This window comes from Sinocyclocheilus grahami, unplaced genomic scaffold (genome assembly GCF_001515645.1).
Source record: "Sinocyclocheilus grahami isolate Dianchi unplaced genomic scaffold, SAMN03320097.WGS_v1.1 scaffold584.1, whole genome shotgun sequence".
In the NCBI taxonomy this organism is placed as follows: domain Eukaryota; kingdom Metazoa; phylum Chordata; class Actinopteri; order Cypriniformes; family Cyprinidae; genus Sinocyclocheilus; species Sinocyclocheilus grahami.
Window position 1 is genome coordinate 574,451 of NW_015505763.1, and position 13,880 is coordinate 588,330.

General features: G+C 38.9%; 1 protein-coding gene across 2 annotated transcripts in view; it reads right to left on the reverse strand.

Annotated features, from left to right (window-relative positions):
- The window catches only part of LOC107556942 (hamartin-like), a 16,808-nt gene that overhangs the window by 2,162 nt on the left and 766 nt on the right, over window positions 1-13,880 (reverse strand). Inside the window, exons 2-21 of one of the 2 annotated variants that reach the window (XM_016240209.1) lie at window positions 11,918-12,174; window positions 11,657-11,760; window positions 10,297-10,449; window positions 10,073-10,217; window positions 9,703-9,857; window positions 9,371-9,444; window positions 9,099-9,277; window positions 8,607-8,725; window positions 7,277-7,442; window positions 7,031-7,149; window positions 6,534-6,645; window positions 5,423-5,518; window positions 4,665-5,277; window positions 2,831-2,874; window positions 1,778-1,944; window positions 1,418-1,600; window positions 1,146-1,256; window positions 832-954; window positions 552-739; window positions 197-370 (exon numbers count right to left, since the gene is read on the reverse strand). In XM_016240209.1, the coding sequence (XP_016095695.1) occupies window positions 197-370; window positions 552-739; window positions 832-954; window positions 1,146-1,256; window positions 1,418-1,600; window positions 1,778-1,944; window positions 2,831-2,874; window positions 4,665-5,277; window positions 5,423-5,518; window positions 6,534-6,645; window positions 7,031-7,149; window positions 7,277-7,442; window positions 8,607-8,725; window positions 9,099-9,277; window positions 9,371-9,444; window positions 9,703-9,857; window positions 10,073-10,217; window positions 10,297-10,449; window positions 11,657-11,760; window positions 11,918-12,026 (3,134 nt within the window). In that variant the 5' untranslated portion in view covers window positions 12,027-12,174. Of the gene's footprint in view, window positions 1-196; window positions 371-551; window positions 740-831; window positions 955-1,145; window positions 1,257-1,417; window positions 1,601-1,777; window positions 1,945-2,830; window positions 2,875-4,664; window positions 5,278-5,422; window positions 5,519-6,533; window positions 6,646-7,030; window positions 7,150-7,276; window positions 7,443-8,606; window positions 8,726-9,098; window positions 9,278-9,370; window positions 9,445-9,702; window positions 9,858-10,072; window positions 10,218-10,296; window positions 10,450-11,656; window positions 11,761-11,917; window positions 12,175-13,880 lie in introns of those variants that run through there. The other variant, XM_016240210.1, reaches the window with a different exon arrangement.

A 13,880-nucleotide genomic window follows, 5' to 3' on the forward strand; every position in this document is an offset into this window, starting at 1 on the left:
TATATATATATATATATATAAGAATGCAAATTTTAAATGAAAAAGTCTGACTTTTTACCCGATTCATGTAAAGTCCCAACAGCACAAACTGCATATCATGAAATCAACACAGAAGTAGTAGCATGCTGAACTGGATAATGGTATCTTTGTTTAAAATGTTTTTATATTTGAATGACACTATAGTTATCAGTCTTACCTGGGCTCAGTGGAACTGCGGGGTTCAGTGGCACCCTCTGCTGGTAAGGCTAAAGCGGTGGCAGAGGACTCTTCTGTTTCCAGCCTGCTGTAGAGCTGCAGAAGCTCAGTCTGCAGAGCCAGAGTTACCCACCTCTGTGCCTGATATCTGCTTTCAGAGGCCTGCAGTTCCCCTCTGAGTGAAAGGCAAATAAGAAAGATTGTGAGACATATTGTGAAATGATGGAATATTAAACAAGAAAGCATACTATACAGTAAACTGAGGGGAAGTTTTGTGTTTCAAAGAGTCAATAAATGCAAATACAAGTTGTTAGTATGCTATAAACGGTCTTTAAATATACCAAAACTGATCTTACTTGGCCTGAGCCTTGACATCTTCTAGAAACTTCTTTTGTTCTGCAATTAGGTGCTCTTTCTTAGCAAGTTGAGTCTCCAGCTCTGCCACTCTCTGCTGAGCAGCATCCAGCTTTTGGCTCTGAAGTAACAGATTCTGCTTTAGATGATCCGTCTCTTTCCCCCAGGATGTCTGCAACATCTGCACCTCCTACAAGAGAGAAGTGGTCAAAGACAAAGAGGAATATGACATACATCGCAAAGATGAAAGAACACTGGGCTTCTTGTTCTTTTGACTTGTACCTTGCTAGTATCTGGTCTGGCCTGATGCAGCTCCTGAACACACAGTTTATGGGCTTCTCCTAGCAGCAGCAGCTGCTTATTTAGAAAACTCAACTGCTGCTGAATACTTTCACTCGATGACAACTGAAGAAAGGATAAATTAGGGGAAGAAAATGATTATATATAATCACAACATATTCAAAATATTTAAAGGGAACATTCACACCAAAATTACAAATGATCATTTGCTTCAGAAAATAGACTCAAATGGACTAAAAGATATATGGGATTGGCTCTTTTTGGAGCTCAAGAGACAGAGGGTGATTATTTTTTACCTTGGCAGTGAGCTGGTTCAGCAGGTGCCCTGTGTGGCACACCTTGTTGTTCGCCTTCTGAAGCTCCGCCTCCATCTCACCTATTCGCTTCTGGCATTCTTGTAGTTTACTCTGATTGGAGGATCACAGGTGCATAATAAATTATCAAACTGATTCTAAACGGCAATGTTGTGGCCAACTCATTTACTATTAAATTACATACTGTACACTACAGCTTCGAGGTCTGGGGCTTAGAAATATTTGAAAGAAAAAAAAATCAAATTTATTAGCACCTGTAACTCCTGGTTTTTGGTGTAGTAGTCATCTCTGGCCTGTTGTAGTTGGCGTATCTGGCTGTGCAGGCGTGTAACCACAGTCTCTCGGTCGTCCCAGAGCTGCCGGTATCTCTGCTGCTCTACCTGCAGGCTCTCTCTCAAAGACATGATATCCACACTCTGTAGGTTCAGCTGGTCCTTCTGTAGAAACAAACACATACATACAATCAACTGCCCTCTAGTGGTCAAGGTGAATATCAGGGACCACCAAACCAGCCTTGCCAAAAAGAAAACATTTCAGTTCACCATTTTATATCTAGTAACAGAAGACTGAATATGAATATTGGCCCGCAGACCATGACTCTGAGCTGAGGTTACCATGGCGTTATTCTGCTCCTCCAGTGTGGTGGCATTGATGATGCGCCGAAGCAGGCGTCGGTTGCGTATGGCGTGCTGCTCTCGCTTGTAGCGCTCATACAGGAGCTGGTTGTGTAACAGCAGCAGCTGACTGCGCAGTGTGTGCAGCTCGTCCAGAGGAGCAGAACCTGTGCATGACAAAATAGAAGAAAGATTTCTACATAACTCATACATTAAACAAATAGAGTAAGAGCTTTTTCAGGTTTAAGCATTAAAATAATTGTTTTGGGGGTTTTTCACCATTTCTTTTTTTTTCATTCTGCCAGCAAAGTACATTTCTTACTTTGTTGACATCTATTCAAAAGTAGCTGTTTTCAAGCAAAATATAAAATCAAAAATATCTCCTTTAAAGGAGATGTTTTACCACGTTTGCTCAACTTTTTGCAGGTCTCTTACACTTAAAAAGGTTTTCAGGTATTCACATTAATGTAGAATATTTGATAATAATAATATTTGATAAAATATGAACAATTGATTCTGTTATTTTTCTGTTTATTAATGTGAAGCTGCTTTGAAACAATCTGTTTTGTATCAATGGCTATGTAAATAAAGGTGCTTTTATCTATGATTTACTTATTGCACAACCAAAAGTGTCTGATAATAGGGGTGGGGTCTGCCCTGAGGAGATTTTAAAAGGAAACTATTACTAATACTAAGTTCACACTAAAATGAAAATTCTGTCATCATTTAGTCAACCTCATGCCTTTCTTTTTTCTGTGGAGCATAAAAGAAAGTATTTTAAGAAATGTCTTAGTGTAATTGAATGGGATGTGAAACTGTTGAGATGACCAACATTCTTTAAAATATCTTCTTTCATACTTTGCAGAAGTAAGCAAGTCATGTAGGTTGGAAAATGATGACAGAATATTCATTTTTAGGTTTATTTATTTTTAGGTTTAAACATTTATTTTTAAATGCTTATCCCCTAGCTGAAAACACAGCATTGTTTCTCTGTACTCTGAAAGAACTACTTTTCCACAAGTAGCGAATGTGTGCTCATGTAATGTTGTTTACCTCCAAAGTGTGTCCAGTCAGCTGACTTGCTTGGCAGAGGCAATCTGAGAGCGATTATGGAAGTGTTGGAAGAAAATGAAGGGAGAAAACACAGGATCAACAAGGTCAGTGGCAATGTGACAATAATTTCGGACACACTGCTTTTCTGGCAGAGGAAGCCTTTCCACACAGAACCCTCTCTGACCAGAGCCAAAACACCTCAATTTGTGTGAGCCCAGTAACCCAACTCAAATATGTGTCTTCTAGTAAGGCCTGTGCAGGGCAGGACGAGAGAGAAAGAGCTCAGATTGTGTTCTGTTAACACGGGCTCTGCTGTTGCACTGTGGACTGATTTGCGTGGCAGTGGATGTGACACGGGACAATGCAGACAGTTGATTCAGTGTGATAGCGAGTTAGTGGGCAAATCTGCAACTAGTCTGACCCAGTTCTTCCTAAAATAAAGAGCCTTAGAGCAACACCAGCAGCCCTTTAGCAAGTCTTCTAGTTTGGAAACTGTAAAGTAAACTAGATTGTTTACATATTCTAAAGAAAACGAGTTATTCTTGTTGTGCATAAACCTCATCACGAGGAAGGAGTTCTGAGAGATTGTTAGCAAGTTGCTACTTGATTGCTAAGATGTTCCAGTTGGTTGTTAGCATGCAGCTATGTGGTCATTCCGGATGATTGCTATGGTCTTTTCAGGTGGTTGTTAGTCTATTAAGCGGTTTCGGATGATTGTTAGCATGTTGCTAATGTGCCCTTTGTGTGGAGTCAGAAATTTCATAATTACGAGTTCTGAGCACATGAATGACTGAGCAAATGTGAGAAACGTATTTCTCTGCCCCATATTACTCAAGTATGTCTTTATTGGCTGATTTTGTCATGTCACACCTTTGGTGGATGCTTGGCAAGTCTGGTTAGGGTTTACAAACTGCAGTTAAAGTGATAGTTCATCCAAAAATTAAAATTCATCATTTACACTTCTTCATGTCATTCCAAACCCACAAGACTTTGGTTCATTTTCGAAACTCAAATTAAGATATTTTAATTTAATGAAAACTAAGAGGTTTCTGTACCTCCATTGAAATTCCAAGTAAACAAAACTTAAAAGATTCAAAAAGGTTATGAAGGCGTTGCAAACGAAACCACATAAATCCAAGCAGTTTAATCCAAGTCTTGTGAGGAGATACGATCGCTTTATATGCTTTATATACATCTAACCAAGGATGAGAGAATTTTTGTTTCATTTTAAAGGGATAGCTCACCCAAAAATGAAAATTCTGTCATTATTTACTCATCCTCATGTCGTTCCAAATCCAAACCCATAAGACCTCCATTCATCTTTGGAACACAAATTATTTTCTCCTCCGCGCCCTAGGGCCATTTTGGAGAGTCATTTTGGATACTCTCCAAAATTGCGCTAGGGTGACACGGAGGAGACGAATTGTTGAATAAAGTCATTTTTTATTTTTTCTTTTGAGGACAAAAACTACTCTCGTAGCTTTGTAAAATTACGGTTGAACCCCTGATGTCACATGGATTATTTTACCGATGTCCTTGCTATGTTTCTGGACCTTGATCGTGTAAGGACTCTTGCTGTCTATGGGAGGGTCAGACAACTCTCAGATTCCTTCAAAAATATCTTAATTTGTGTTCCGAAGATGAACGAAGGTCTTACGGGTTTGGAACAACATGAGGATGAGTAATTAATGACAAAATTTTTATTTTTGGGTGAACTATCCCTTTAATGCCTTGCAGGGTTCGAACCTTCAACCTTTTGATTGTAAGCTCAGATCTTTAACCACCAAGCCACATGATCAAGAGTTATTGCAAACCTTGAAAGCAAAAGGCTTACCTCTTTAACACTTTGTCATGGGTGTCACCGCCCTGCTGCACGAGGCGATCCAGCACCTCCAAGGGGGAGGCAGACACTGCCCCCTCAACACCCACCTCCTCCCCTTGTTTGCCCACATCACCTCTCTGTATCCTCTCCAAGGCTTCTCGCTGCACAATCTCTGAGGTCTTCCTCCCTACGAAGAGAGAGGCTGCTCGAGGCAGGGCCAGGTCAAACAGAGCCTCATATGGCAGGGGTGGTGGCTTGCATGGGCTCGTGGAGCACAAGCCATATTTAAGGGCCTCATCCTCCGGTGCGGAGGGGCTCCGATGAAGTTGGCTGTGCGTTGGGTGCTCGATGGGCATGAACACTGGCTGGAAGGACCAGGGATGCTCCTGGGATGGGCCTCTGCTGACTCTGCCTCTGTCCCCAGGCGTGATCTCGGTCTTGTCGGGCGTGGAGATTGCGTTGTGAGGGTCTCTAATCGAGCTGCCCAGGATAGAAGAGGGCAGTGGTTTCTCTTGCGCTCCAGTCAGGGTCTCTGTGGTGCTGAAAAATGGAGAGTCAAAGCCACGAAGGCCAGCTAAATCCCACTTTTCCTCGGTTAACTTCAAAAGCTCCTCTGTGATGGCAGCTGAGAGGATGGAAGATAGAAAATTATATAAGGATATTTCCAGAGCTTAATGGTTTAGTTAGTCTGTCAGGAAAAGACACAACTGGAATGAAGCGACTCAAAATACAGCACAGGCTACACACAACCATTGAGTGCTAGTTCATACCATCCTCCCGCTCTTTCTCCATCCTCAGCTGTTCTTGCTCCTTCATGTACACAGAGAGCTCGGTCAGGGTCATGGGCATGTTCTCACCTCTGCCATCTGGGTCAGATAAAAGACAAACCATGTTGAGTTTCATTTTACAATTTTACATTTTTTAATAATCTTTTACCTCTGCAATCTGGGTCAGATAGAAGACAAACCATGCTAATTTTCATTTTACAATTTTTAATAATCTTTTACCTCTGCAATCTGGGTTAGATAAAAGACAAATTCTTAATAGTGACACATCTACAGGCCAATTCACAAAAAAATTGTTTAACTATATTATGGAAGCTTGTTTCCACCACAGGATGAAAAAAATAAAAAAGGTAAATCTTTATAATAATATTCTTTAAATATCTTTTATCTCATAATTTTGACTTTTTTCATGTATTTCTGAGAATTTCTTTTTCAGAATTGCAAGATATAAATTCAGAATTGTGAGATATAAAAAATATGCAAGATTAAGTCGCAATTACATTTAAAAAAAAACATACTTGCGTGATATATATGAATATCAGAATTGCAAGATATAATCTCAGAACTGTTCAATTCAACTTAAATTTCTCTCTCACAATTCTGACTTTTTTTCTAAAAATTGTGAGAAAAAAAGTCTGAATTATGAGATAAAAAGTCACATTTACCTTTTTTTTAAATTCCTTGGCAGAAACAGGCTCCCATAGTATATTGTATAGCCTCAATAACTTAATGCACTTATAATAACTGTTTATTATAACTGCGTGCTTCAGCTATGTAATTTGCTGCTTTAAATACTCAAACTTTTAAAAGTCAGATGGATTCTGTTTGGCTGTAAATATTTGTATTGTTCATAAGCTGAAAAAAAATCGTTCTGAAAGTGATTCCAATGATATTCCTCTGTGTAGTTATCGTTATAGTCATGGTGGTCTTCCCTATTGCTTTTTCTGCTTGGCACTTTAAAATGTTAACCAAAGGCTAAATAAATAGTTAAACTAACTTTTTAAAGAGAATTAAACCTTTAATTTATTGTCAGGCTGTTGTGTTGGTAATGTCAAAACACAATTCTTGTTTTGAGTGATTCTTACATGTAACATACCTCTATGATTGATCATTTCAGATCCAGTTTTCTCAAGCTCTCTGTCAGGCTCCTGTCTGGCCGGCTCCTGTCTGACCAAGACAGGTTTGGTGTGGTCTAAAGGTCTACCATCCTAAAGAGCACATAACAGTTCAAATGGTTTATAGTGAAACTATACACAAGCAATATGGTCTCAAACTTGTTTTTAAAAAAAGTGTAAAATTTGTTTTAAGTTAAGGAAGGCTTAAAGGGATAGTTCACTCAAAAATGAAAATTCTATTATCATTAAAGAATATTTTAACTATTTTTGTACAATAAATGTCAAAACCATGCTGACTTTCATTTTACATTTTTTAAATAATCTTTTACAATTTTAAAAATATCTACAGAAGAAAAATAGAGTCAGAGGTTTTTGACAGTCAAGAGTCAATTATAACAGAATTTTCATTTTTTGGGTGAACTATCTTTTTAAGGGAATACTACAGATCCACACAAAAGATCATCCTCCACAAAAGTACCTTGCATGGTGGGCTGGCGGTACTGCGAGGAAGAGACACAGAGGGAAACTCATCGGGGAGGCTGGGAGGAGGTGAGGCGGCCGCAGGGGTGCTAAAGGACGGGGTGCCTTTTCCACCTGCTGCAGTGAAGATGACAAGACCAAATTCATACTAGTGCCTAAGGAAACGGAGACCCAGATGTGCCTACCTGTGCCAACATGCTAAATGTCAATATTGTCTGTGAACAAGCATAGTCAGTATAGTCACCAGGTGTGCTGTAGAGGCGGCTTGGTAGGTGAGAGGCACTCTGGGACAGTTCCAGGTTTGGTGACATCCCACGGGAGGAAGGGGGCGTGGCCATGCCACATTGAGAGGAGGGGCTCCAGAGGGAATCCTTAAAGCCATATGTGGCATTAAATTCACAGCTGGAGTTCTATAAATAAACACAAGCACACACAAAATAAGTCCCATGACTGCTCATGCAGAATCCAGTGATTATCAGACGGCATCTAATAGATTTATGCTTTATGCATCCAAAACAACCAGTTCACAAAATCTAAACTTTTGTCAGCAATTTCAAAGTGTAGTATATTTTGCGCCAGCATGTGGCATAGTGAAAAGTGTAATAAAGTACAATTTATTGGCACCATACTGCTTACGGGCCAATATTGCATATTTTTTATCGGCCAATATTGCCAATATTTAAATGTTTCTACTTATTTTAAGATTGAGATCATCATCTAACACTAACTTCAAGTTTAACTCCGTAAGAGCACTAGATCTTGAAAAGCAATTTCCTATTTAGAGAGATGCTCTATTTGCGAAACACTGGCAATCAAATCGCTATCAGCAAATCACAGTTTTAAAATAATCGTTATCTGCATCATCCTCTAATTTCCAGATCAATGCACCCCTAATAGAAAGTATTTTCCAAATCACAACAAAACTGTGAGAACATAATCTTAAATTGTGAGAAAAGCATTAACATAGGACCAAATGTGCTCATTAGAACACAAACGCAATGCTGTTTGTTTTCAGTCTGCGGAGCGTTCAGCAGAATAAAGGTCCTGACCGTGGGAGGTAACAGGCCAGGAGAAAGAGCTCCAGCGTCATTCACGTCGCCAAGACAACCATTTCTGCGTCAGCTAAGAGATGGCATGTTTTTCTCTTTTTAAAGCCCTGCACACCCACCGGAATGACTCAACACCTCTCCCCTCCTTTCCTCTCAGCTCCTCAGCCTGCCTGGAGAACAAGGAGATGATTCATGGTGGGAGAAGGAGAGGGAGCTCTGGTGTGCAGCGGGAAGGGAGGGGTTCAGGGATGGGTGATTTATGGACAACAGCTGACAAGCTGACAAACAACAAGAGGGAGGAGGGAAGCAGACGCCGATTCCTGCACTGGCGCTGCTTCACAAACTAGTGTGCCAACTGCCAATCCAGATCTGTTTATATGTAGAACACTGTAGATGTAGAGTCACTGGATTCAAACAAGTAGTTCCACACCAAACTCATGCTCCAACATTGCAACTAAAACCAACAAATTACAAACTGCAAACTAAGAAGTGGATTGTAGATTTCAGAGCATGGTGGACTCTCACCTGCCAACGGGTTCCAGTGGGGCTGCGATAGGGGGGCTGAGTCCCTGAGAAAGAGGTCAGGGCCAAGGGAGGGACGACAGGCTGACGAGGGGTGGAGAAATGAGTCGAGGAAGAACTTCCTGGAAAAGGACAGAAAAATAATGTCCACAAAAAACATCCTGCCACTGCTACAAAAACAGAGTTTGCCTGAAAATAGACTGTGACTGAATTAACATGCTAGTTTTTATCTTGCCTAGCTTCATTTCCTATTACATTTTATACATATGGCATATGCTTTTATTCAGTTGTGTATTTAAGATATACATTTGATCACTTATTCCGTAAAAACTAAACTAATGACCTTGCAGTTGCTAGCAGCTAAACCGTTTTTCTAAATAATAAATCTATTTATATAGCCACTTCACCATCACTAGGATAGAAAAAACACTGAAAAGTGCTATTTTGCTGTATGCTAAGTTTGAATAAGTAATTCATACAGGATGAGAGTGTTACCGTAGCTACTGTGGAAGTCACCATAAGGGCTGGCAGTGCAATCAGCCGGACGTTGTTGTAGATGAGCACAGAAATGCTCAGGCATGCTGGCATAGCCCTCTTCGCAGGAAGCCTCCTTTGGGTCCAGAGAGACTTTGGCACACTCAATAACGATATCATGGATTTCAAATTTCTTCCACCTGTAGAGAGAAAAGAGACCAAATGATAGATAAAGGGTGACTGTTACATGGTTTATGCATTTAAAAAAGTGACATGAGTCAGTATTGCCTCACCGGCTGGGATCTAGTTCATGGTCCTTGGTTCCGGTCACTAATTCGGGATGTATTCTGACATGTTCAAGCATGGGCTGTAACATATACACAGACATAAATACAACATAAACACCATTAGTTATATTTGACTAAAATCACACCATCACTAATAAGCCATTAGTCATAACCACTAGTGCATAGGTACGTGTCATTTTCGAAGCTTGACATTTACCGGTTATGGATCACCCCATAATACAATTCTATGGAAAATCATTATGGATTGAATGCAATATTTTAAATCTCATGTATTTGGCAAACCTCCTGGGCAAGCAACTGTATGACTGACAGCTCACCTTGACCACCTCCTCAAAAGTGTCTACGTTCTCCTTCATGCTGTAATGGGAGCGCAAGTAAGACACAAAATTGCAGGGATACATCCCATACAGCCGGTGGAAGAGCGAGTAGACACTTGCATGCAGGTGGATGAGATAAACCTCCGGGACGTGTCCTGTCAACAGAGATTGATCATACAGCTAGTTAACAATCCAAAAATATTACGAGGCTTCTCATTACAAATGAAATAATTTGTAATAAGATGCCTCATAATATTTTTGGATTTCTGTGGGAGACTAAAACCATCCAGAGGCTTTCAATATATACCTCAGGGATAAAAAATATTGCATAACTGAGTCATACAGTATCTGCATGCTTAGTAACTCTTACCTGGGTTTCTCAGGTTCCAAGAAGCCAGACGGCCAAAGATATCAAAAAATTCATAGAGATGCTGCTTGCCAGCTTGGGGAATCATGGGTAATAGTGTGATGAGCACCAGGACTCCAGTTATCAGAACCACAACATCTGTGTCTGTCTGTAACACACAAATTATCATATGTATACTGTAGGTTACAAGAGGCATATCTGAGAGATCTTTCACATGATCAGCTTACCTTGAGGCATTTGAGGAGAGATAGCAGCAGCGGATTGCGAGCAATCTTGTGGATCCAAGACGGCTGCTTACGGACAACGTGCCCCAGTAGGGTGAGAGTGGGCAGGCGACAGGGGGCTTTAGCCATGCATTCATTCATTTTATCAAAAAGGTGCTGAGAAACAGACAAGACAGATAAGTCATCTTATAGACAAGACTCGGAACGGTTGATAATGTGTTCTCTGCCCTAGACATTTATTACTGTTATCAAATATTAATGTATTTAAATAGTAATACTCCTTAAACATACAATTAAGCTTCTTAAATTTGTTAATAATTCACAGGTGTTTTTTTACTCTAAGAATGTGGGCTGGTCGCATATTATACACACCTACAGTATGTGCTCCAATGTTCATACTTTTGAAAAGTGATGTGTGTGATATTTGCATTAATAGTGGGAACTAATTTGGACTGCAAGATATTGGAAAAAATTACATTGAGATATATATTATGATATAAAAAAAACAGATTATTTGAAAAGTTCTATTTGTTCTATGATTTGTAATTCTAGAATGATTGGGTTTTATTTTGTAGGGTAAGTGCACCTGCAAAAAATATATTTTAAAAAGGCTGATTTATTTATTTATTTATTTTTATTTTTACTGTGAAAACGTTTTGAGTGCAAACAATGCTTTTAGAGCTGAATGATTTGGGAAACACTTGAAAAATGTGGGCGTTCACATTTCAAACCTTATTCCTTTTTTACAGTGAAGATATAAAATAATAACTTTTAACTGAACGCAAGCATTTATAAATAATTATTGAATAATTATTTGCATGAAATAATTGATTATTCTAAGTTTTTTCTCTCAATACAAGTAGTTGATTTTATTTAAAAAATAGTTGATTTTATGTCAAAAATATAGAGTAAGACAAATGTATTTGTTTTTGGTTTCAAACAACCAGTCTAAAACAGAGTTTAAAAAAAGAAATCTCTCCATTTCAGTTATCATAGGCCACATTCCAACTGTTTTTGACTTACACAGTATTACTATAAAATAACGATGACAAATTTTTTTTGTGAAAATATTAAGCAAAATAAGAATTATGTTGTTATAATAATACTGTACTATAAAATAAAAAATTGAGTATTTAATAATAAAAATGTTATTTTTATTTATTGCACAACTGTGAATTACAATACTAAGGTTCATTTTCAAAGGTTATACTATAATGCTTTTAATTTGGCAGAAAACCTCAGGGAAAATGGTTTGAGTGAGACACTGAAAAGATCCAGAAAAAGACTGAGAACATTCTCTTCTGGGTAGGAAGTTTAGACTGTGTTAGAAACAAAACAGAAAAATCAGTGGACTGTCAGTCACCTTATCATGTGGCTCCCTCACTGAGGACAGGATGTGCACTGCCTGGGCGGAGTTGGTCTCCAAGAAATAATCCACCAAGCAGTTCAGCAGCACAGACCCTCGATCTGCAAAACACAAATCGATTTTATACTCAGTCATGCAATAAAACACTGCAGGGAATTATAATGCATCCTGTAGCAAAAACTGAGAAGTTTAAAAATTCAACACAAAAACTGGGTAAAAGTTCCAGAGGCTGCCTCTGCTAACAGTATTTGGCTGGACCTGTGCTGAGGTGTTCATTGATAAGGCCCTTGATCTCATCCAGCTGGCGGAGGTCAGAGGTCTCCAGCAGAGGAAGCAGGTCCCCTACGCTGAGCTGTTCCCTGGACATGGTGGTATGGAGGGTTCGGAGGCGGGCGTCTCTGAAACAGTCTAGGGAGAGGGGAAGGACTCTTAGACGTCACTCTCACGGCGTCCCGTGTCCTGTCCAGCCTGGAGGGGTCCCTGGGCCAGCCCGTCGATACAGTCCCCAGGCACCACTGCAAAACACATTTGAGGACTTACATCACTTGTCTAGAAACACCTGTCTCAATAAAAATATTCATGAGAACATTTTGCAGTTTCTACCTTTAAGTAAACTTTCCAATTGAGAGCGAGAAAACACGGCAAGATGTGTAGGAAAATTCCCACAGAATTATGCCATTATAAACATCATTAACATCAGCTGTGGTAATGTGGGCTGGCCATTTCAGGCAAGTAAAAAACAAACCCAACAGATTCTGAAGCATTCAAGATTCACATGGTGCGACCTGTTCTTGCATAGACATGACAAAAGTCAGCAGTTGTCACACCAGCCTGACAACATCAGGTCAATGCATAAATATAGTAAAAAAAAAACAACTCATAATAAGACCAGAGAAATGTGACACGTCTCAGTGGCCTGATTAGAATATACTACACACCACAAGAGCAGTGTATCACGTTAAGCACATGGAGTGATAAAGTAGCATGTTAAGGGCTAAAACAGTAAACTATATTGTTTTTGCATGTACTATTGGGCCAGGGGCTCAAATATCTATACTGTTTAAGTGTTTTCTATTTTAATAAATTTTTTTATGTGATTTATTCATGTGACAGCAAAGCTGTATTTTCTGCAGCCATTCTAATACGCTGATTTTGAGCTCAATCAAAAAAATTTTTATTATCAATGTTGAAAACCGTTGTGATGCTTTGTATTTTTGTGCAAAACCATGATATATTTTTTTCAGGATTCTTTCATTAATAAAAAGTTCCAAAGAACAGCATTTATTTGAAATAGAAATGTTATGTACCATTACAAATGTCTTTACTGTCACTTTTAATGTTTTAATGTTCCTGTGGCTCAGTGGTAGAGCATTGCGTTAGCAGCGCAAAAGGACGTGGGTTCAATTCCCAGGGAACACACATACTGGTAAAAAATGTATAGCCAGAATGCACTGTAAGTCGCTTTGGATAAAAGTTTTTTAAACAGTTTAAAGCATTCTTGCTGAAAAATAAATCAGCAGTTTACAAGAATTATATAAAATAATTAGCAGAAATACAAATAATTGTTGATGACTGAATTATTATAAAATGAGTGAATAGTTGGCAAGGTCAAAAAAAAAAACTATACATGACCAAGAAATGCAAAATGCGGTAACAATGCAAATATTTGTCAGCTAGTAACAATTCCATCAACTTGCACAAAAGACTCTCTCACTAGCCCCAATGTTTAAAGGCAGATTATCAGGATGTTGTCTTCCCCATATAATAGATATTCTTCATTGAATTTGACGCTGAAAGGTCTGTCACATTCCCACAGCAATAACTTCCTTCAGATTTGGGTCTAAAATGTGAAGAAAGGTGACGGCAAGCTGACCTCTCAATGGAAATAACTCTGCACAGTAGATGCAAAGAAGTACATTGATTAACTTTATGATCAAAGCACACAAACTAAGAGCATGCATTGCATTCAGGGAGAAAAAAACACTAATAAGATGAAGTTTTGGACGACCTCAACCCAAACTGTGTCTGACAAGGCCTGTGCCTGCCAACTAGAAAACAGAGCAGTTAACAGCACAAAGAAGCTTTATATGCCATGTTCAGGGTCACATAAACAAATTCCTTAAAGAGGTTGTGTATACACATCCATGCAGAAGTAGAGAAATGTGCATTGTTTAAATTAACTTTAAATAAAAAATTTAAACATATTGTTAAAATTATATAT